The sequence below is a fragment of the Pseudophryne corroboree genome, chromosome 2 (genome assembly GCF_028390025.1).
Source record: "Pseudophryne corroboree isolate aPseCor3 chromosome 2, aPseCor3.hap2, whole genome shotgun sequence".
Lineage (NCBI taxonomy): Eukaryota > Metazoa > Chordata > Amphibia > Anura > Myobatrachidae > Pseudophryne > Pseudophryne corroboree.
Window position 1 is genome coordinate 384,821,931 of NC_086445.1, and position 23,735 is coordinate 384,845,665.

At 42.8% G+C, this 23,735-nt stretch overlaps 1 protein-coding gene across 12 annotated transcripts in view; it reads left to right on the plus strand.

Annotated features, from left to right (window-relative positions):
- Nucleotides 1-23,735, plus strand: part of DOCK9 (dedicator of cytokinesis 9) — a 513,264-nt gene that overhangs the window by 42,569 nt on the left and 446,960 nt on the right. For 3 of the 12 annotated variants that reach the window (XM_063953259.1, XM_063953263.1, XM_063953266.1), the window contains exon 1: nucleotides 18,572-19,076. The exons of 5 other annotated variants lie outside the window; for them this stretch is intronic. In XM_063953259.1, the coding sequence (XP_063809329.1) occupies nucleotides 18,918-19,076 (159 nt within the window). In that variant the 5' untranslated portion in view covers nucleotides 18,572-18,917. Of the gene's footprint in view, nucleotides 1-18,571; nucleotides 19,077-19,904; nucleotides 19,928-23,735 lie in introns of those variants that run through there. 4 more of the 12 variants (XM_063953261.1, XM_063953267.1, XM_063953268.1 and 1 more) reach the window with 2 other exon arrangements.

Genomic DNA, 23,735 nt, shown 5'->3' on the forward strand with positions numbered 1-23,735 from the left:
ACTGACTACACTGGACTGGACAGCACAACACAGCACCACTTCATACAGCTATACTGGATATATGGCAGCAGAGGGCACCAACACTGTGACTGGCTGGACTGATGCAGCACAATACACTGACTACACTGTACTGTACAGCACAACACAGCACCACTTTATACAGCTACACTGGATATATGGCAGCAGGGGACACCAACACTGTGACTGATGCAGCACAGTACACTGACTACACTGGACTGGACAGCACAACACAGCACCACTGCATACAGCTATACTGGATATATGGCAGCAGAGGACACCAACAGTGACTGGCTGGACTAATGCAGCACAATACACTGACTACACTGAACAGCACAACACAGCACCACTTTATACAGCTACACTGGATATATGGCAGCAGAGGACACCAACACTGTGAATACACTGGACTGGACTGAGCAGCACACCACAGCACAAGACTCTCCACCCCACTTTCCCGCCCCCACACAGACACTGAACACTGAGGACACGTCCTCTCAATACACTCTCCGAGACTGGAGTGAAAATGGCTGTGATGCTCGGCTCCTTATATGGAATCCAAATCCCGCGAGAATCTTGACAGCGGGATGATGACGTTTTGCCGCGTTCAGGTTTCCGAGTCATGCGGGAAAACCCGAGCCGGGTTCGGAACCGAACTCGGAAGGCAAAGTCCGGTAGGGTTCATTTCTCTGAGAACCGAACCCTCTCATCTCTAACTAGAAGAGATCTACATAAAGTATATACATTTGGTGTTGCGGCTTTTTTTTTTTTTTTTTTTTCTTTAAAGGTTTTATTGATGAAAAAAGAACCTTGCTACAAAGACTTGTTCCAAGTGTTTGCTGTATCTGCCATACACATGCAACATTATGCAACATAATTCAAACATCTGATTATACCGTACTAGAGTATGTAGTACCCCAAATGGTCAACAGGGTCAAAAGGTTGACATGGAAATAACTGGTCGACAATTTTTTTGTGTGTCATTTTGTATGACCATATATGAGTCAAAGTAGTGGAAACGTGTGCCCTCGCAGACTCTTAGCTGCCGCTGTGCTTGGCACAGGTTACTATTCCCAACATAGTCCACGTGATGGAAAAAAAAAAGCAACTGTGTCGACCTTTTGAACCTGTTGACCGTAAACACTGTCTACCTTCTGACCCTGTCGACCTTTTGCATGTCGCCCATTTGGGGGTCGACCTATTGACTGTCTATAGTTTTACTGGAGATCTCTCAACCGGATATCATAATAAGGACAGAGCAAAACAGTTTGTTCACACCACTTGTGGACAGCACGTGACCCTCATGGACAATTTTTCCAGTTTTTACAGAAAGTCTGACACAGAAATACTACTAGTGTATTTCTGTTGTCATCTCGTCTCTCCATGTATCTATAGCAAATTGTAATGTGACATAACTATGGCTGGAGACAGGTTGGTGCGTTTAGGTATTATCTCTTCTCCTAAGTATGGTGTTTCATTTAATGTGTTTTCAGACTGCCTATAGAAATGTTCACATCACATCAGACGCTTTCCCCATTTAACAGGTATCCCCGTATGAAGTCATTTCAGTTCTCTTACAGTAATGCTGCTTTTCAATAATGGAAGAGGACAGGTTACTCAAACTTGGCAGAGAAATGACAAGGCTAAAGAAGTACAATAGGTTTCACTTTCTTGCCAAAGTTGCTAGGATACTGTAACAGATACAGGCAGAGAATGATCCTTTGCCGAACGCTGTTTAACCCACACACTCCTATGTCTCATTTATTATTTCATATGAACATGTTAAGGTTTATTGGCTTGTGAAAATCTCATTAAGCGTTCTTGTCATCATTCTTTGAAAGAAAAAAAAACATTATTGGTCCTCTGAAGGCAAATTGTTTAAGTAACACATGATGAACTTATGTGAGCTATAGTATGGTCGGCAAACGAGAAGTGCTTGTTCTGCGAGCTGAGGATATAATGAATATTTAATGTTGGTACTAGTTCAGTATATGCAAGTGTGTAAATGTGAAGTAATTTTGAAAAAGCTACCATTAGTAGTACAGATCAAATAAATGTCCCTTCATTCACACATAATTTGTGAAAAACCAGCAACCACGACCTGTGCCCTCCTTCTATTCATTGTAACTGCTTTAAATTATGTGTTGGTGATTGCTGTTTTGTGAGCTGAAAGGGCAGTGACGCTAATCATTTTTCTCTATTGTGATGGTCTGATGGACTGTACCTACTGACATACAGTATGTAATAGGGTGCTATTACAGGGTACCAGTTCAGTTACAGCTATAGATTTAAAGTGGCCATAATTTAATTTATTGCTGCTTTAAGTCTATAGCCTTAATAGACATTGTGCCAGTTCACGGAACTCGTACCCTGGGGCAGATGTATTAAGCCTGGAGAAGTATTAAAGAAGTGATAAGTGGAAGGTGATAACGCACCACCAATCATTATGAGATGTAAAAATGAAAGAAGCTGATTGGCTGGTACGTTATCGTCTTCCACTCAACAATTCTCCATCTTAATACATCTGCCCCAGTGTTGCATATACCCCATAGGTGGTTGTCACATGAGCTTCTTCGGAGTGCAGTGAGTTTGTTCCTTTCTGTACACAAGATGTTAGCATTCTCATGAAAGTTTTCCATTTTTATGGGTCCTCTCCATTGTAATTCCTAGGTGGAATAAATCTATGTGGTAATACGGATGAGAGATTTTGGTGGCTGTAAAAAAGAAACAACCCCCCAAAGGCTTCTGTAGTCATTCTGTACTCAATGTATGTGCTTCAATAATGTGTCAGCAATTCAGACTACAGTATATGTTGTCAGTAAATTATTAGCAGTGGCCATAGGGGGTGTCTGTGATAGAGGTCTGGATAAAATTGTTAGGATAGAAGAGTTGTTTCAAACTATTTGCTTTTTGAACAAAGCAGTTTTATACTAATCCATATCATAATACAGTAGTTTGCAAGTGACCGCTATATTATCTCTTAAACAACATATATATTTTTAATAATTGTGTATATACTTTCTACATAATACATGCTGTTAACATGACCTTGGATTCATAGATTAACTTAAATGGAAGTAAAAAGAAATGTGTACATGCAAGTTCAGGTGAGATTGTAGTTTTTTTTTTTTTCCCTTAGTATACTGAATTACACGTTAATGAATGATGTATCTGTCGTTGAAATACAGGGTCCTTGGAGGGAATCCAGTTGTCCTCCTCCTCCCCCATCCCCCGTGGCTGCCACTAGATGGTGCCTGACGAAGAAGCAATTCAATTGTTGCTCTGTTTGGGTGCATATACAGCGCGGGACACGCACACGAACACAAACACACACGCACACATTTCTGCTTGCAGTCTCTTGAGTTGAGGGCTGAAATGTGTGATAAATCAGCAGTAGTTTAGACGCTTTGCACGGTTAAATCCAGTACTAATGGGCGTGCACACATGTTATGCGCACCCAATGGCGGGGGAACAATTGCATTGCACCAGTGGGTGCCCGTTACTTTAGGGCACCCACAAAATGTTTTTATGTTACAGTGTGTAGATCTCTTTTTGCTGAAACTCTATGTTCTTATGAATCTGTTTTTTTTTCTCTAAACTCACCCAATTTGCACCAATTAGTAAATGAATGGCATGTGTCTGTAACAGATTAGGTATATCTTGTCGGCATTAATAATGTCGACACTGATGAAATGTCAACTTAACAATGTTGACAAAATAGTCCAAGACACAACACTCCGCATGTGGGGGCCAATGCTCTCTGTTTTGTGATGTGCTGGGACTATTCTGTGGGGCTATCCAATTAGCTGTGGTTCATTACCATGGCTAATTGTCTCACCAGGGGCTATCCTATTAGCCCCGGTAAGCCAGCGCGAGCCGTGGCTTATTGGGGATTTTGTTCCTCAGGCAGGCGAACCAAATCCCCGGAAACAGTATAAAAACAAGGCTGCGAACCTGTGTGTTTTCGTGAGAAAATTTATTATTTTACTGGCAACCAAATTGACTAGAAAAACAAGGAAGCGCTGCTAAAAGCACCATAATGTTTTTAAGAATTAGCACATTTAATAACACAGAAAATATGCATATACATATTTTATATATTAAGAACAAAAAAGTTAATCAATTACTAGCCTTAATAGGTTTTAATCCGCATTCACTGTATTGCCGACATGATAAATGAGAAAAGTACTTCACAATATTAGTTGCCACTATAGTAAATGATAATCTATCTGGCTCCAGAGCAAGTAATGATGTTATTGTACCGTGGAGACTCTCAATGTTAGTCCCGTCAGTTTTTACACGGTAAGCACACTCACCAATCCCCTACATGCAGATGGGGATTCTCCGGAAGAGGAAATGTTGTGTCAGAGCTCCCATACCGCCATTACCCACTGTAGTTGGGCCAGGTGTTTGCAGTGATCCCGCACAGCTGCGGCGGTATCCAGTCCGATCTGTCCTAGGAATGATGGTGTACCAGCATATAGTGCTTCACAGCAGGTGAATAATGCTCCGGAACTGCAATGTCAGCCCGATAGATGCAGCGGCTTAGGTTTGGCAAATACGTGCACATCAAGATTGTGTGCGTTCATAGTGGCTTCAGGGATATCTGTGTATCTTCAAGGCTATCCAAATTGAGGGGCAGGTTTATTAAGCCTGGTGAAGTGATAAAGTGGAAGGTGATAAAGCACCAGCCAATCAGCTCCTAACTTCCATGTTACAGGCTGGGTTTGAAAAATGACAGTTAGGAGCTGATTGGCTGGTGCTTTATCACCTTCCACTTTATCACTTCACCAGGCTTAATAAATATGCTCCTGAATAGCCTGTAAAAAAATAAAAAATAAAATGTAAATCACGAAAACAGTTTTTTGCACCCAGTGTTTCTTCTCAGGTAATTGGATACCCCTATCTATGTTTATATACTGCATTTTTCCACTGCTTTGGATACCATGGTTCCTCATTTTGTAACATACCTACCCTGCTCAGTAAAATTAGGGGCACCATTTTAACATGCCATTAATCTAGGCAGTGCATGATTTTTATTCTTTTAAACTGTCCATATGAGAAGAAGCCCATTATGCTACAGGAAATAGACAGGAAGTGACCAGCACTGCTCCATTATTTCCACTATGAGTTTAATCTTTTTATTGCTGTCTTAAGACATTTTTCCTGGCTAAGGAGGAAGTGAGGTCTTTAAACAATGGGGATGCTTCTACTCAGACTGTTACCTACTGAACAGTTATAATACATAAAATCAAAAGCCAGCACTGATATGATATGCAGTGATTGGGATATTTGTGTGTGCACTTGTTTCCTGCATTCTTTAAATGGCAGAGATTAGGCTATGTCACTGCAATAAAGCTTTTCTCTGCAGTTTATCACTGCTCCACTGTTAAATGACTTTGAGGGTGGAAAATCCTGCTTGTTGGATAAGTATAAATTTGTCTTTCTAATACAGGTTGAGTATCCCATATCCATATATTCCGAAATACGGAATATTCCGAAATACGGACTTTTTTGAGTGAGAGTGAGATAGTGAAACCTTTGTTTTTTGATGGCTCAATGTACACAAACTTTGTTTAATACACAGTTATTAAAAATATTGTATTAAATGACCTTCAGGCTGTGTGTATAAGGTGTAAATGAAACATTAATGAATTGTGTGAATGTAGACACACTTTGTTTAATGCACAAAGTTATAAAAAATATTGTCTAAAATGACCTTCAGGCTGCGTGTATAAGGTGTATATGTAACATAAATGCATTCTGTGCTTAGATTTAGGTCCCATCACCATGATATCTCATTATGGTATGCAATTATTCCAAAATACAGAAAAATCCCATATCCAAAATACCTCTTGTCCCAAGCATTTCGGATAAGGGATACTCAACCTGTAGAATGGTCCCCATAGTTGGTATGTGGCAAGCAACTGAAATAAAATAACATTGCGTGTGTTGGTACAGGACACACTTCCATCACCTTCAACATTGCAACACACTTGGCTACACTATAATCTCATGCTGAGGCTCTGAAATATATTGATATCAAAGGGAGCAGAATGACATCACCCAGTTCACTCTCTATGCCAAGGTTTACATTAAAGTCAATGGCTACTTCCACAGGTAAATTTAATTTTAAAATAACAGCTAACTAGAAATAATGAATAAAACCTACAGCATTAAGAAAATATATTTTTCACATTTTATAGACATGGATAATTAGCAAGCGTTTACACACATTTGGAGGTAATTGGAATAAATTTGCACACTTTTTTAGGGACACTTAATATTAAATGATACTTGGTAAATATTTAACGTAATCAGAGGCTGCATAGTACAGAAAGTGTGAGAACCCTGACTTTTGCTTTCACTTCCTAAGAATGTTGTAATGAGAGCTCTCTAGCTAAAAATCTATGGGGTTGTAGGGATGAGATCCCACAATTCATATATGGGGGAGCTTTAGACTGTTAGAACACTATGTGACCCCTCCTCAAATATAGAAACTGGAAGTGATGGCCATGGTCACCTACAGTATGTGTGCGCTTAGCTGCATGGCTAAATCTGGCCAGGCTGTAAGGTGCAACTGAATAAGCATAGGTGCCTATCCCATCTGTACATTAGGGGCTTCATTTAAGAGAGTCATAACTCATTTAGCATTCATTTCTGATACTCAAAGGGGTTTTGTCTGCAGTCCTATAAGTAGTAAAAGGTACTGTCCACGTTTTTGGCAGTGGAGACTAATAAAGCCTTTCTAGCTTCAGCAAAGCTTTCCAAGCTTTTCCAAGTTGAAGCACGACTGACCAGCATTCCCATCAGCCAGCAACCCATTGCCAGCAACACAGCAGAGCTTGCCACAGAGGAGGGGGACAGGGCACAGCTAAACCTTGCCAGGCAGATAAGGGATGTTGAATACCGGTGGTATATTCACACTGTAAGTATCACTGTGATACTGTTTGTCAGCATTATATTTTGTTTAGTATCGTTGGTGAGTGAAACCCTAGGTTCTATGGGTCTGATTTGGACTTGTACGCAAACCCTATGGTTTACATACAATTTACAATCCGATTTATTAATGTAGCATTTGTGGGTGGAGCCGGGCGGCAACCGACCCAGTTTTTAGAAATGGGGACTTGTCGGCACATTTTTTAGGCGTGCTTAGCCCAGACTTCCACGACCTTGCTGACCTATTCCGGCGGACAGTCTGAGTAAGCTTTGGCTTACTGTGCCATGAATAAACACTGCACTTATCTACAGGGTCAACACTCTTTCAGCGGTTTGTGGGCCTAGCACTGGATCATTTTGGGTAGTTTTCCAATTTTGAGTGTAGTTTTCAACCTCTGGAAACTGAGCAAAAGGGAATGCAATGTATTTTTGAGCAGCTCCCTGTCTATTGGTTTTCATTTTTGATTCAATGGAAGAATTACTTTGTGAAATGCTGCAGTGATGGTCAGCTGCGAACAATACCGTTTATTATGGTAAGGACTCTTTGCTCATTTTCCTCTTCTGAGCCTTTCAGGCTCCTGGACTATTCCAGAGGCACATCCTGGTGAATTGCCCGAAATTAGATTACTTTCATGTATATAGTGCATGAATCCAATGTACTGGTAAGTACACATGTGAAAAGGGTTGTACTGTGTTCTAAAATGTTTAATGCAACAATAACAATTTTTAATGCAAGGTTGCAAATGAGGTCTAATATCCTTTAATCCGTGATACCTATGATTTACACAGGTTCTTTGGCTAGATAAATTCAGGACTGTATTTCACTTGGTTTTAATCAGCCGCAGAACCTTTGTAAATCCTAGGAAAACCGGAAAGGTCTTTTAGGATCAAAGCTTTCATCATTGAGTTAAGGAGTTTGTATTCTGCCCAAAACAAAGAAATCTTAGGGCAGGTCCAACAAATATGAAATACGATTCACCAGTGACCACATTTCCAATAGGTGGGATGGTGTCCGGATGCCGGCAGTCAGAATACCAATAGCGGCATCCCGACACTCAGGATCCCAACACCTACTAGGCAAGGATGCTACCCCTAATCCCTAACTTTCCTAACCCAAGGTGGTACATAATCCCCCTCCCTGATGGCTAACCTTGCAGCAGTCCCGCAATACTAACGTTCGGGATCCCGACGCCGGTATTGCGATCCATGTCAGGATTATGGCGTCTGTATTCTGAGCAGTGGCAGTATTCTGGCGACTGTATTCTGACTGCCGTAATCCTGACTGGATCCACAATACGTAGGTACTGTAACACTGATAGTACACTTCATGCGCTGTTTCTTTAATAAGCATGGAAATTGAAGTGTGAGATATAAACTCCTGCCAAGCCTGTCTGCTTCCACTCTAGCTCATGTCTGCGGCGGAGATCTGAAACCCATACTTAAAAGCAGTACTATAATCTTTGAATTTATATTCCGACTAAGCATGGAGGTAAGCAAATAAAGTATCTGATTTGACGTTGATGTTAGATGTGTCATTCTAAACACAGCATCTACAAAAACGTTCCTCACATTCAAGGCTATATACCACTCCTGTTGAAAAGGTTATGGACCCTGTTATCAAACACACTTCAGGCAAGATTCAATTGTGGCGTGCTCCAGCAGCCTCTAGATGGTGCCCAGTGAAGTAATTCAATTGTTGCTCTGTTCAGGCGCGATGGCTGCCAGCGCCTGTATTTCAACTCACACCCAACAGGATTGGTGAGCTGAAATGCGCTACCAGTGACCAGTTTGGTCGCCCAAACTGCACTTTTTGTGATCGTGCCCAGCACTTTGGTCTGGTTTAGCTGCTTTACATGGCTAAACCCGACCTCTGAATGCGATCAGTGCAGAAAAAAGACCTGCAATTGAATTGTGCCCTGCAATATCCCGTCACATTAGATAGGAAATCAGGCGCACAAAACAATTGAATACTACACTGCCAGTCAGCCATCTCTGCTCAAGCTTCTAACTCCAAGCACCATTTTAATAGTGACGTTCTAGGGTATTTTGTTCAGTAGAGTGGTCAGTGGTGCAGTATTTTGTACTTAAATAAGGGTCTCCATACATCTTGTTTGGGTTAAAAAAACAAAACAAAATGGTGCTTTAATATTGCTAGCATACAGTAGCAGAAAGTAAGAAACATAGCTCCCATTCAGGGCACTACCTAATTTCTGTCATGGCAGCTAATCTGCACATAACTTCACTCAGATTCAGTCCTGCCTGCTTCTTGTAGGTGCAGCCATAGCCTTCCTGGCCTCCACTGGCCTGGCTGCCACTGCCTCTGGGCTGTATCCTCTAGGTAACCAGTATGTATCACACCCCTTTTTAAACCTCTGTGGATGGATCCCACAATCACTGAATAATTCTGCAGCTCACCAATGCCACCTAGCTTCATTCTACAGAAGTATATTGATATCCGTTTTTACCCCTCTCACACCAAATACAGAAGTTACTGTCCATGTCCAATATCTTTCCTATGTCAAGAACAAGATTGGTAATATCCAACATGAAATGGAATGTTTATCCTAAGCCTGCAATCTGCTCAGTTCCTTCCCTGAACCTTTTGGCACCTTCTCTATGTTTGATTTTACAAATGAAAAGATACTGTAAAGTATCTACCCTCTTGTCTTCCCAATATATTATCTTCCCTCTTAAAACTTGGTAAATTCTTGTCTCCTATGCGCCTCCCAATCTTGATTGAATCTGTAACCTCTAAATTAGTAACTTGCCATCATTCTTGAAGCAATGATTGCTCCTTTTCTGAAAAAAGAAAGTCCATTATGCTTACTCTTAAATCAGGCCTATTGGGAAGACTGATAGAAAGGCTGATTGGGCAAGCAAGTGCCTTCTAGAGGTGAGGGGCACACCGAATGAAATCTTGTACCTCACACACATATATATATATATATATATATATATATATATATATATATATATATATATATATATATATATATATATATATTAATACAGACTACAGATGGCACAAAGCATTACAGTAAATCACAAACTGTATTGTATAATATGTGTCACATTCCATTAATTGTGCGTTAACTCATTGGGGTATATGCAATTGCGGTCGAATTCCGTCTGGAATTCAACAGTTTTTAAATTCGACACAATTCGACAGTCACATACCCTGCCGCCGGGACCCGAATTCGACATATTCAATAAAAAACGGATTAGACAGTCCCGCTGTCGAAAAACGGACCAATTGACGGATGGTGTGCGTCCTGTATTCGACTTTTTGGACGCCACAAAAGTGTTTAAAAAACCAAGAAAAAAATTGCGTGGGGTCCCTCCTCCTAAGCATAACCAGCCTCGGGCTCTTTGAGCCGGTCCTGGTTGTAAAAATACGGGGAAAAAATTGACAGGGGAACCCCCGTATTTTTACAACCAGCACCGGGCTCTGCGTCCGGTCCTGGCGCAAAAAATACGGGGGACAAAGTGTAGGGGGTCCCCCGTATTTTTAACACCAGCACCGGGCTCCACTAGTCAGAGAGATAATGCCACAGCCGGGGGACACTTTTATACCGGTCCCTGCGGCCGTGGCATTAAATCACTAACTAGTCACCCCTGGCCAGGGTACCCTGGAGGAGTGGGGACCCCTTAAATCAAGGGTCCCCCCCCCTCCAGCCACCCAAGGGCCAGGGGTGAAGCCTGAGGCTGTTCCCTCCCCCCCCATCCAAGTCCTGCGGATGGGGGGCTGATAGCCTTGTGTCAAATAAAAGAATATTGTTTTTTGTAGCAGAACTATAAGTCCCAGCAAGCCTCCCCTGCAAGATGGTACTTGGAGAACCACAAGTACCAGAGCATGCGGTGTGGGAAACGGGCCCGCTGGTACCTGTAGTTTTACTGCAAAAAAAATACCCAAATAAAAACAATACCCGCACACTGTGAAAGTAAAACTTTATTACATACGTGCATGCCGACACACACATACTTACCTATGTTCACACGCCGACTCTGTCCACTTCTCCAAGTAGAATCCCTTGGGTGGCTGGAGGGGGGGTACCCACTCCTCCAGGGTACCCCGGCCAGGGGTGACTAGTTGAGGATTTAATGCCACTGCCGCAGGGACCGGTATAAAAGTGTCCCCGGCTGTGGCATTATCTCTCCAGCTAGTGGAGCGCGGTGCTGGTGTTAAAAATACAGGGGACCCCTACGCTTTTTGTCCCACGTATTTTTTGCACCAGGACCGGACGCAGAGCCCGGTGCTGGTTGTAAAAATACGGGGGATCCCCTGTCAAATTTTTCCCCGTATTTTTACAACCAGGACCGGCTCGAAGAGCCCGAGGCTGGTTATGCTTAGGAGGGGGGACCCCACGCATTTTTTCTTTCTTAATTTTTAACCCATTCCCACCCCTTCCCACTGAAAAACATGCTCTGATCTCATATTATTTTAGTCAGTAAAAAATAAATAAATATTATTTTAAAAAATATATAAATAATGCTTGTGGTTCCTAATAGACATACGAAGTAGATACTCCCTTCTAATATAAATAGATATGCTATTAGCAACAAAAAAAACACAAAAAAAAAACATGTTTTTAATTTTTTTTATTAGATTCCGCCACCAAAATGAGGCGGACTGAAATTGACGAAATGACTGTGGAAAAGCACTGTTGTCGGATCGACATTCTTCAATTGAATATACTTTTGTCGAAAAGCCTCATTTTTACTATTGCAGACATGTCGAATTTGACAACTGTGGCATTTCAAAAAGTCGAATCTGAAATGTCCGTTTTTTTGTCGAAAAGTACTGTATTGCATTGTCGATTTTTTTTTTTTTGTGTGTAAAATGCCCCGTTTTTCGAAATTTGCGGCAATTCGACCGCAATTGTATATACCCCATTGTAGCTGATTTCTGCTCACAGCCTATGGATGTGCGAGCAGAAATCCGGTGCAATAACTGGCTAGAAAATGTGCATTGGCAGTTTCCTAATAATTGTCTTCTATGAATGCCATTTCAGTCTTTGGGAACCAATGAAGTGGGTTACATTAGGGTACCAGCACAGTAGGGCACATTTATGAAACCTAATGCAAAGGTTTCAGATTCTGTAATTTCTCTTGTTAAGGTCATAATTGAAGTAAACATTATATTGGTTTCAGGTGGGCAATGCTGCCTTTTTGCCTTTTTTATTTATTTAGCTGCCTTAGGCTGCTTGTTTGTGAAGCCACATGTCCTCTCCGCCACCATCTTATGTCTTCATTCTGCCAAATACCACTTTGTCTCATATGTTTAAAACAAATGTCTATAGTAGAGGTTTGCAATGCCCCCTATTACATCAATTTGCCCCACCCACTGATGCACAATGATTCTCTTCACATTATTGAACATTGGTATGCAGAGGACAGTGCATCATGTGCAGTCATAGGACAAAGGGCGCGTGACAGCACCGCCCCCCCCCCACAATCCCACATAAGACATAGGATACCCAGGGAAGGTGGGATGGTGGCAAGAGTACAGCCGTTTCACACTGACTATCTTGGATTCAAAAAAGGCTGTTGCTTCCTTGGGAGCTGACTGACATCTGTGACTGACGCACTTTATGTTCAGGCTGCCTAAGCATGGCGTGTGCAAAGACTTATGTGTGCAATCCTATCTAAAACCGTGTTCATCGACTGCTTGCCATCCTCTGCTGTGTTATGCCACTCCAAAGATAGTTTTAGTAATCCATAAATATGCATCTCAATTGTATTGTAGCGTAAAATGAAAGTAAGTTTTTATCAAAATAGTACACAATACTCTACTAAAGATATGACTGAAGCTGCTACATACTATTTAAAGGTTGCTAGGCAAAGAACTGCTCTCTGAATTATCCACTAGATGGGGATAGCTGTACAGTTGAGATCCAGAATTATTTTTGTTTGTATTTGAAACAGTATGTGAAATGCTAGGATTATCAATTTAGTTAATGGATGATTAGAGCCGGGAGTGTCAGGTTATGTGTGACTTGTGGGTGCACCTGCCCTATTAAACCCCCCCAAAAAAGAACCACATACAGATGTGTCCTCGAACATCTTGCCTCAATACACCATGCAGTGGGAGTTGCCTAGTGTGAGTGAGCTGACAGGTGCTGTACAACTCCGTTTTGCGTTGGGCGTCTTTTTTTTTTTTTTTGCCAAAAATGTGTCTTATTCAAATCGCTACACTAATAAGACGCACAAGCAGACTTCTAATTAAGATTATATGAATATGCGGCATGCCTATATTCTGTGTGCAACTGCTCCTGTATCTGCTGTTTTCTAGGAAAATACTGTAACATAGTATTCTGTATGCAGATACAGCCGCAGTCGCACACAGAATATAGGCATGCCGCACATCGTTTTAATCGGCAAAAGCGGCTTGTGCATCCTGTTCACATTGTTTTGTGAATACGACACATTTTAATGGAAAAAAGTCACACGAAAAGACTCTTGGAAATACGTTATGGTGTGACTATAAGGGCTGTTTAACATACAGGGAGGCTAGATGTAAGTGAACACATCTGTACATTTTTCACTGACCAAGTCTGGTCTTCACCAACCAGGTTTGTAAATGGGTACCGTGCCTCCATGGATATTTCTGATGATCCTAGAAAACAGTTGCCTAAGTTTTTCAAGCTTTAAAAGGTTATGACCCATTTCTAAAGTTGTTGGTCTTCACCAATCTGCTGACAGAGTGTAGAAATTGAGAAAATTCAACACTATTGGGAACTATCCTTAGGAGTGCATGTACAACAACAATCACTCTAAGAGCAAGACCTATATTATTTGAGAGATCACAAAGGGTAAAGTGCCTAATTCAGACCTGATCGCTCGCTAGCAGTTTTTTGCAGCGCTGCGATCAGATAGTTGCCGCCTACATGGGAGTGTATTTTAGCTGTGCAAGTGTGCGAACGCATGTGCAACCGAGCGGTACAAAAAGATCTTTTGCAGTTTCTGAGTAGCCCAGGACTTATTCAGCCGCTGCGATCACTTCAGCCTGTCCGGGGCCGGCATTGACGTCAGACACCCGCCCTGCAAACGCTTGGACACACCTGCGTTTTTCCAACCACTCCCTGAAAACTGTTAGTTGCCACCCACAAACACCCTCTTCCTGTCAATCTCCTTGCAATCGGCTGTGCGAATGGATTCTTCGTAAAACCCATTGCACAGCAACGATCCGCTTTGTACCCGAGCGACGCGCCTGCGCATTGCAGTGCATACACATGCGCAGTTCTGTCCTGATCGCAGCGCAGCAAAAAAAGCTAGCGTGCGATCAGGTCTGAATCATCCCCAAAGTTCATGGACACACAAATAGTGTGCACTAAAGGACAGCAAAGAGGAAACCTCTTCTATCCAATAATAACATTGCTGCCCTTTTAAGGTTTGTGGAAGACCTCCTGGGTTTGCCAGAAGACTACAGGAAGAATGCTTTCTGGATAGATCAATCTAAAATAGAACTTTGTATTAAATGAGAAACATTTATGTTTGATGCAAACTCAACACTGCATCCTAACAGCCTCATCCCAACCATAAAATAAAGTGGTGACAGTATCATGTATTGGAGCTGTTTAGCTGCCATGGCTTGCCATCATACATTGATAGCACTATGAATTTTGGATTGTTCCAGTAAAAAAAAATCATGGTGTCATCCATTCTGAAGGTGGGTCTTATAGCTAGTTAACAATAACAACCCTAAACACATACTGTAAATAAGTCTACACACACATAAAAAAACAAAACAAAACATTTAAGCAGAAGAAATTTTGCTTTTAGGAATGACAAACTTTAAACAGTAGAAATATTTTGGCAGCCCCCGAAGCAGGGTGTTTGGGTAAGAAAGCCCACCAACATTAATTTGAAGCAGTTCTGTAAGGAAAAATGGTCCAGAATTACTCCAAATTGAAGTGTGAGACTGATAATCGATTACTGTAAACCTTTGAATGAAGTTATTGCTATTCAAGGGCGTCACACAAGTTACTGAATTCTATAGGTTTCCATTATTTTCAGACATTAATAATTGAAAAAATGTCCTTTTAAAATAGTAGTATACAATCTTTCTAGCACCTCTGTATTATACAGTAGAGGCAATATCATTTACAATAATCTGTAAATAAATGATCTCAATGTTGAATACAATACATAACATGCTGATTAATTTATTGTTGATTTGGCGTTTGTGTATTAGGACAATACCATGTGACCATATTTATAATCCGTGCCCATCCCTACTTTATAGCTGGTGACAAATGTCCACCTGCAATGATGTCCCCAACGCTGAAGTGGGTAGATGTACAGTAGATCAACCTATAATCGGATCATTAGAATACCCATGTCTTCGTGGAGTGTTTCAGTTGAATTGTGAGCTGATATTTTGTGAGTCCGTGATCTTTCAGCAGGACAAAGTGAAGGATTGTGGTGTAAAATGTGCCTATGTATAAAAAAAAAAGGGTTGTACCTCCAACTTGCTATGTTTATATTGATCCTATTTGTAAGGGTATGCGGTCAAAATACTGGCAGTCGGGATCCTGGCACTTTCTTGTGGTAAGTAGTTGGGTTGGTTTAGGATGCGGGAGGGATGGGTTAGGAGTAGATTAGCTGTAAAAATACTGGGTTGTGTCTGGATCCGGCTGTCAGTCTTCCTACTGGCGGGATTTCATGCCCTATACGCAGTCATGAAAACACCACCACAATTTGCTGCATGTAAAAATTTACTGTTATGCTTCTGAATATTAGACTTCTATCTGTTTTGTATGGATCACATTTAATACAAAATTATATAGTTTTTCTTAGTTAAGATTGTATAAAGCGATAGCTTTAATTTTGTAATCTTTGAATCCAAATGATTATCACATTAAGGATCAGGCATAGTATGCAAACATGCATACATAATCACTGTCAAGTCATCAGCTAACTCTGCCTATGATATATCTATACCCTCTGGTCTATGCCTAGTTGGTCAAGGGTTCATCCTAACCTCCAATCTTTGGGGGTAATTCAGAGTTGATTGTAGCAGCAAATTTGTTAGCAATTGAACAAAACCATATGCACACTGCAGGGGGTTGGCGGCAGGGGCAGATATAACATTTGCAGAGAGAGTTAGATTTGGGTGGGTTATTGTGTTTCTGTGCAGGGTAAATACTGGCAGCTTTATTTTTACACTGCAATTTAGATTCCAGTTTGAACACACCCCACCCAAATCTAACTCTCTCTGCACATGTTATATCTGCCCCACCTTCAGTGCACATGGTTTTGCCCAACTGCTAACAAATTTGCTGCTGCGATCAACTCTGAATTACCCCGTTTTGGAACTACCATTAACAAAAAGAACAAGACTGTAGACGTCAAATCATGGGAGATAATGCAATTGTTTATACGATCAACCCCGAGGCAGCACTTATCGCAAATTTGTCATCCAGAATTACCCAGAAATATATTACAGCGCTGTCCCAATCTTAATTATAGTTTTTTACAGAATGCACCTCTGTAGATGCTCTTAAATATATAACTGTAACACTGTAAGGGTGCAAGGTGCCGTTTCCTGGGGTATATGGCAGCACGCAGCAGCTGAGGAACAACACAAGTCCAGGTTCTGGTACAACTGGCCCCAGCCAGTTTTATTATACAGAAAATAAAACAAACACCAAAAGAAAATACCTTGCCTGTCCGGCACTAACTAAACACAAGATGTTCCTAACTATCACTAAACAAAAAACCCACAGAGTTCTCCAGTAAGCACTGTATAGCTTACTTGTATCAGGAGCGTGTTTCTCTCACAGAGATCCTGCAGTCTTCCCAGGCAGTCTGCACACCCTAATCAGGCCAGCAGCTCTATAACACTCTTACACAGCTGAAAGCCTGATTAGCCTTCTGTGAGGCCAAAGACCCGAACTGGGCCCAATGTCTGGAACTTGCCCCATCTCTCTTTCAGGGCCCTTACCCAGCTTTTCCAACAAACTGAAAAGGTTCTAACAAAACAAAACATATTCCTAGAAGTTTTCATTTTTCTAATACATGTAAGACAAGAACCTGGGACAAACATACCTGCCCTCAAACACTATCCCAGTGTTCTTGTCACAATAACATAGTTCCTCATTGATGCTTTCACGGAAACTGATGTCCACACAAAAACTTGCATAATCCTTTTCAAGGTAAAAAGTACTTCCACTTAGAATAAAAAGTAAACAGAGGTCAGCAGTATTGGCTTCGGCTGTATGTTGTAATATAAACATGGGAATTATCTCACCGGACCCGTCAGACGCCTGATGTATTGCGGTGTCTCCTCTGGCACTGCAGTTACCTGTGCTATTACTTGTCTTCCCACCGCTAGCTGTCTCACAGTTTCTGGTCCCCCGAGCACCTTCTGATGCCAATTCTCCCGCTCTGTTCAAAGTTAAACCGCTTCCCGTTTATGGTATCGTGACCAGGTCCACCTAAGGCCGACGCGTTTCACCTGTGTGAGCAGAAAGCCGCATAAAATAGGGCTTCTGGGTTGGGCATGAGTCGCAGCTGCACCATAACTCCGGCATGCCTGACACTTAGCAGGAGAGTAGATACTTAACGCGGCTAATCGCATGCATTCTTGTGCGAGAAAGGGGCTGGTCACGCAAACAATTGAATAGCTCCTGTGTAGTTTAGTCGGGAACCACAAACAAATGAAGCGCCCCATGGAATTGCCAACACAGTCTACAATCTTAAACCCATGAAGCTGGTTTTGGATGAAGTGGATTTACAGTAATTGTGAGAACAAATAAACTCTTCCCCAAGCCCGTCTCTCCCACATAGGTGTTCATTTTCCCCAGGTAGTGAGACAGGCACACGCTTTTATTTACACCCTGTGCGTGAATAAGAGGATGCCCGTGGTATAACATTTTATGCTATTGCTTTGAATCATTGATGGGCTGTGAACGTGTAACCGTTGACATAATACAGCAACACAGTTGTGATTTACCAAGGGTATCTCCTCATCTGCACTCTGTTTTTGGAGGTTGGCAGAATGAGATACCGAGTGATTGGAGAACAGAGATGTGGGTGTGAACCAAAGAGACTGTGGTTGCGGCATATTTTTTCCCCCCCTCTATTTATTTTTTGTGATGCTGGAGAAGGTTGTATAGTAGAATTACAGATTCATAGTTGCCAGGTGTTCACTGTTCAAAAGATTCTAGCCATGATATAGATTTGTTTTAATTGTGTACTGCATAGCCATTCAGCCATGTTATGCTTTGCATGACAATACTCTATCAGAAGTGATCTTACAAGCAGATGGAAAGTTCCCAGCCATCCGCTCACAGAAGAGAGGAAATAGGACCAAATGTAAGATAGCTTCTGTCAAATCGCAGCTCCCTAGTGATTTGCTGTCAGAGAACCATTTCCACAGCATTCAAAGCATACATACTCCTGGCCTTTAAGCAAATCATGTTGCCATAGTGACTCTGATGACTGCTTTTTTGTCCCTTCCCATTTCAAACTGATTTTAACATACAGTGAAGTATTAAACATCAAATAGTAAATTTGGGTCAGGAAAAAAACCCACTGTGAGCACGAGGCTCTATGGGCAAGGCTCTATGGGAGGGAAGAGTATTTGTAGCTTCTTCAGATTCTGTCAGCAGCTGCAACTGCATCTTCTTTTTTTTCTTTCTTACTCTTCATCTTAGGCATCGCCCAAGGCGGTCTTTAAAAGAGCAGAGGGAATTGATCCTGTATATTTGGATGCTTTAGTGTATTTTCTCTGAATATATATTTTTTAATATCATTGTGCCTATTAAGGGTTTTTCTTTTCCCTGCTGCCTCCCCCCCTCCTGCTCCATAGTGCTTTGCTCCGTTTAGGCTTCAGAGGTCCTCGCTATGCATCGCCTGAGAAGGGATGCAGATTGAGACTGCTACAGTGATTCAGGGGAAGGCTCTCTGCAAATGGATCCAGGGATGCTGGAAATGCACACGATAAAAGGCTGGGAATGGGTTGCACTACTAGTGTAATCCTTTTCAAAGGCATTTGCACAGTACTGGAGAGAAACTGTGCTTATATCTGCAAACAGCAAGGAGAAAATAATGCTCTCGAGTACACAGCACAGAGCCTGTCTAGAGAGGATTCCGGCTTCACGCATTCATCACTGGTAAATATGGTAGGGTTTATTGCTCTCTGGTGGTACGGGTATGACTTGGCTGCATCTGATTCAATGTACCCTGCTAATTGTCAGAATCTCACTTCTTTTTCTAGATGGATTACATTGGAAGTGTAGTATTGTTTGTTAATCTACATGAATCTATTTTTTGCTTTATGGTTCTATCATTTTATTTAAATATTGCTAAGATTTTATTGTGATTGTATGCAGGACAGGTGAGCTATTGCAGTGCACACTTGATCCTGGCATATATGCAGTGTAAATGGTAGTTTTATACAAGGTGCCTCTGGCACGTCAGTATGCTGCTTCCAGGAATGGATTTCCCTGGGCTGGTGCTTAATACAAGCTGTTTATCAGTGCATGTGTTTAATTAAAAGAATGCATAAAGAGAAATCACTTGAGAAAGAAATATGGCTATTTCTATGCTATTAATAACTAGAAAACTAGTGTGCCTGTAAATTAGACCCTCCCCATTCCCATACAGCTATATCGTTGTTTAGTAGCAGGCATAGTGGGCATTTTTTTGTTCGAGCCTTGTATGACAGGATGCAGTCAATATATGGGCTGTCGGGATCTCTGCATTCAGGAGACCAACACCGAAATCCCTACAGCCTGTGAAATACCGGAGCCCGGAATCCCGACAAACACTCTGCATTCCCACTCGGTTGGTGGGTCCACACCGCCAACCGAGTGTGAGTAGAACCTGTGTCGAGCAAAGCGAGCCATCGGGCCCAATGCGTGGCGAGCGCAATGAGCACGCGAGGGGACTCACTGCCAGAAAGGATATGTGTGTGCCCTGTGAGCTAAGTGTAATCATCACTGCAGTGTAAATCAGAATGCATGTGAGTTTTGTCATTTAATAATCTTACAATCTGTATTTGCTTTTACAAATAGTTCCAGGGAAATAGAGCATGCAGAATACGCACAATATTGTGTTGGCAGACCTGAGTGCACTATTTTCATGTTTACTGAATTTGATAATTGAATGTTACTGTACAGTTAGTTGGTCAATAATGTCGAATAAGGAAATTACCAGTAGCACACTAAACATGGGACTCTCCTTGAAAATTTGGAACAGTTAGCAAATATGATAATCCTCAATTTAAATAATGGCATTGCTCAGATCTTTATTTTTTTACACAAAATTATTGAGCAACATTCATGTTATTTATATTATTTATAGTGATGTTGAAAATGAAGGCATTTCTACATAGACGTTTATCTTCAAATATCTTTTAGATATGCAAATGTTTGTTTGCTCATTAGACAGTGAAGTCTCTCACAATTTTCATCATCGCCTAAAATCAGGTAGGTCAGTAAATGTCTGAGTTATGGCATATTCTCAGCGCAGTTGGAATCCGAGCAACAGCACCCTGGATGAGTCCTGACACGATTTAAAAACAAATTTCTTAGGTAAGGGTGGCAATTGGATCGATTAAGTTAAAGCTTCATAGTTGGTTATTATTTTCTTCAGGGTCCATAGTCTCCACAGGGTTAACCTTGGGGTATGCTGGAGGAAACCAGGACAGGCACCGAACAGTACAGCTTTTCAAGCTCCCAGGATGCACTGGCCCCCTCTTCCTTCATACCCTGCCCACAGCTCAGGCTCTCCTCAGTTTTTGTTTGGTGCCAGCAGGAGCTGGTCACCGGATTACAGTGGGGCTGCATTCTGCAGCCCAAGCGTTTCTATTTTTCTGATTTTTACCATTTTGTTAAAATCTTTTTTTCCTTTGGACGCCAGCGCTGCTGCTCCATCACCCCCACTGGCGCCAGGGCTAGGCAATTTCGGCGGGACCCTACAGCCTAAACTAGCAAGGGTACCCCGGAATGCAACCGGACACTGGGGGACAGGTAAGGCGCTTGTGGGACACGTGATTGTGGCAGTCTATACCTCCGGCTCGGGAGACGGACTGGAGGTTGCTGATGAGGACCCAAAACATTGCGAGCCTTGGGCTTCACTAGATCACATGGGCACATAGCACATATATTACTGGCGCTGAGAGAGTTTTTTTTTCTTTTCTTTCTTCTCTTACATCCTAGAGGATGCTGGGGACTCCGTAAGGACCATGGGGTATAGACGGGCTCCGGAGGAGACAAGGGCACTCTAAGACTTTAGATGGATGTGAACTGGCTCCTCCCTCTATTCCCCTCCTCCAGACCTCAGTTAGATCATGTGCCCAGAGGAGACTGGATGCACTGCAGGGGAGCTCTACTTAGTTTCTCTGAAAAGACTTTTGTTAGGTTTTTTATTTTCAGGGAGCACTGCTGGCAACAGGCTCCCTGCATCGTGGGACTGAGGGGAGAGAAGCAGACCTACTTAAATGATAGGCTCTGCTTCTTAGGCTACTGGACACCATTAGCTCTAGAGGGTCGGAACACAGGTGTCGTCCTCGCTGTTCGTCCCGGAGCCGCGCCGCCGTCCTCCTTACAGAGCCGGAAGATAGAAGCCGGGTGAGTATAAGAAGAAAGAAGACTTCACAGGCGGCAGAAGACTTCAGATCTTCAGAACTTCAGAAGTTCACATTGCTCCCACAGTCACACACACATAAGGCACAGTAAAAGTGTAGGGCGCGGGGGGGGGGGGGGGGGGCGTCCTTGGCAGCAATTATTACCTCAAGGGACACTGGCACGATTAATAGGTACTGCGGAGGCAGTATATTACAAAACCCCCGCCAGTATAAAGAATTTGAGCGGGACCGAAGCCCGCAGTCGAGGGAGCAGAGCTTGATCCTCCAGCACTAACCAGCGCCATTTTCTCGACAGCAAGCTGCAGAGAAGCTGCTCCTGGACTCTCCCCTGCTGAACACAAGTACAGAGGGCAAAAACGAGGGGGGGGCACATTTATTTGGCACAGAAAGTGTATAATATATCTATAAAAGCAGACTGGGACTTGTTTCCAGTGTCCAGTGGCACTGGGTGTGTGCTGGCATACTCTCTCTGTCTCTCCAAAGGGCCTTATTGGGGTGGGGGTGTCAGTACGTGTGTGACGGCATGTCTGAAGCGGAAGGCTCGTCTAGGGAGGAGGCAGAGCAGATGATTGTGGTGTCTCCGTCGGCACCGCCGACACCTGATTGGTTGGATATGTGGAATTTTTTAAATGCAAATGTGAATTTATTACATAAAAGATTGGACAAAGCAGAGTCCAGGGAAAAAGCAGGGAGTCAATCCATGGCTTTGACGGTGTCACAAGGCCCTTCGGGGTCTCCTAAACGTCCCCTTTCCCAGATAGCTGACACGGATACCGACACGGATTCTGACTCCAGTGTCGACTATGATGATGCAAGGTTACACCCAAGGGTGGCCAAGAGTATTCATTATATGATTATTGCAATAAAAGATGTTTTTCATATCACAGAGGACCCCTCTGTACCTGACACGAGGGTATGCATGTTTAAGGAAAAGAAACCTGAGGTATCGTTTCCCCCATCTCATGAGCTGAACGCTTTTTTTGAAAAAGCTTGGGAAACTCCAGACAAGAAACTGCAGATTCCCAAGAGAATTATTATGGCGTATCCTTTCCCCTCACAGGATAGGTTACGGTGGGAATCCTCGCCCACGGTGGACAAGGCTTTGATGCGCTTGTCCAAAAAGGTGGCGCTACCGTCTCCAGACACGGCAGCACTCAAGGATCCTGCTGATCGCAGACCGGAAACTACCTTAAAATCAATTTATACACATACGGGTGCCCTGCTCAGACCGGCAGTAGCGTCGGCATGGGTGGGTAGCGCAATTGCAGCATGGGCAGATAACTTGTCATCTGACATTGACACCCTAGATAAAGATAGCATTTTGTTGACCTTGGGTCACATTAAAGACGCAGCGTTATATATGAGAGAGGCTGCGAGAGACATTGGGCTGTTGGGTTCTACAGCCAATGCCATGGCAGTTTCTGCTAGACGGTCCCTGTGGACCCGCCAATGGACGGGTGATGCCGATTCAAAGAGACATATGGAAACTTTACCTTACAAGGGTGAGGTTTTATTTGGGGAGGGACTCGCGGACCTGGTTTCCACAGCTACAGCGGGTAAGTCTTCCTTTTTGCCTTATGTCCCCCCACAGCAAAAGAACACGCCTCAATATCCGATGCAGTCCTTTCGGTCGCATAAGTTCAGAAAGGGTCGGGGCTCTTCCTTCCTCGCCAGAGGTAAAGGTAGAGGGAAAAGAACGCCTGCTACGGCTAGTTCCCAGGAACAAAAGTCCTCCCTGGCCTCTATAAAATCCACCGCATGACGCTGGGGCTCCGCTGAGGGAGTCCGCACCGGTGGGGGCACGTCTTCGACTATTCAGCCAGGTCTGGGTTCAGTCGGATTTGGATCCTTGGGCGATGGAAATTGTATCCCAAGGCTACAAACTGGAGTTCGAAGAAGTTCCTCCTCGCCGATTTTTAAAATTGGCTTTGCCAGCTTCTCCCCCAGAGAGGAAAATAGTTTCAGCTGCCATACAAAAGCTGTGTCAACAGCAAGTGATTATCAAGGTTCCCCTAATGCAACAGGGAAAGGGGTATTATTCAACCCTATTTGTGGTCCCGAAGCCGGATGGCTCGGTCAGACCCATTCTGAATCTAAAATCCCTGAACCTGTATTTGAAAAGGTTCAAATTCAAGATGGAATCTCTCCGGGCAGTGATCTCCAGCCTGGAAGGGGGGGGGGG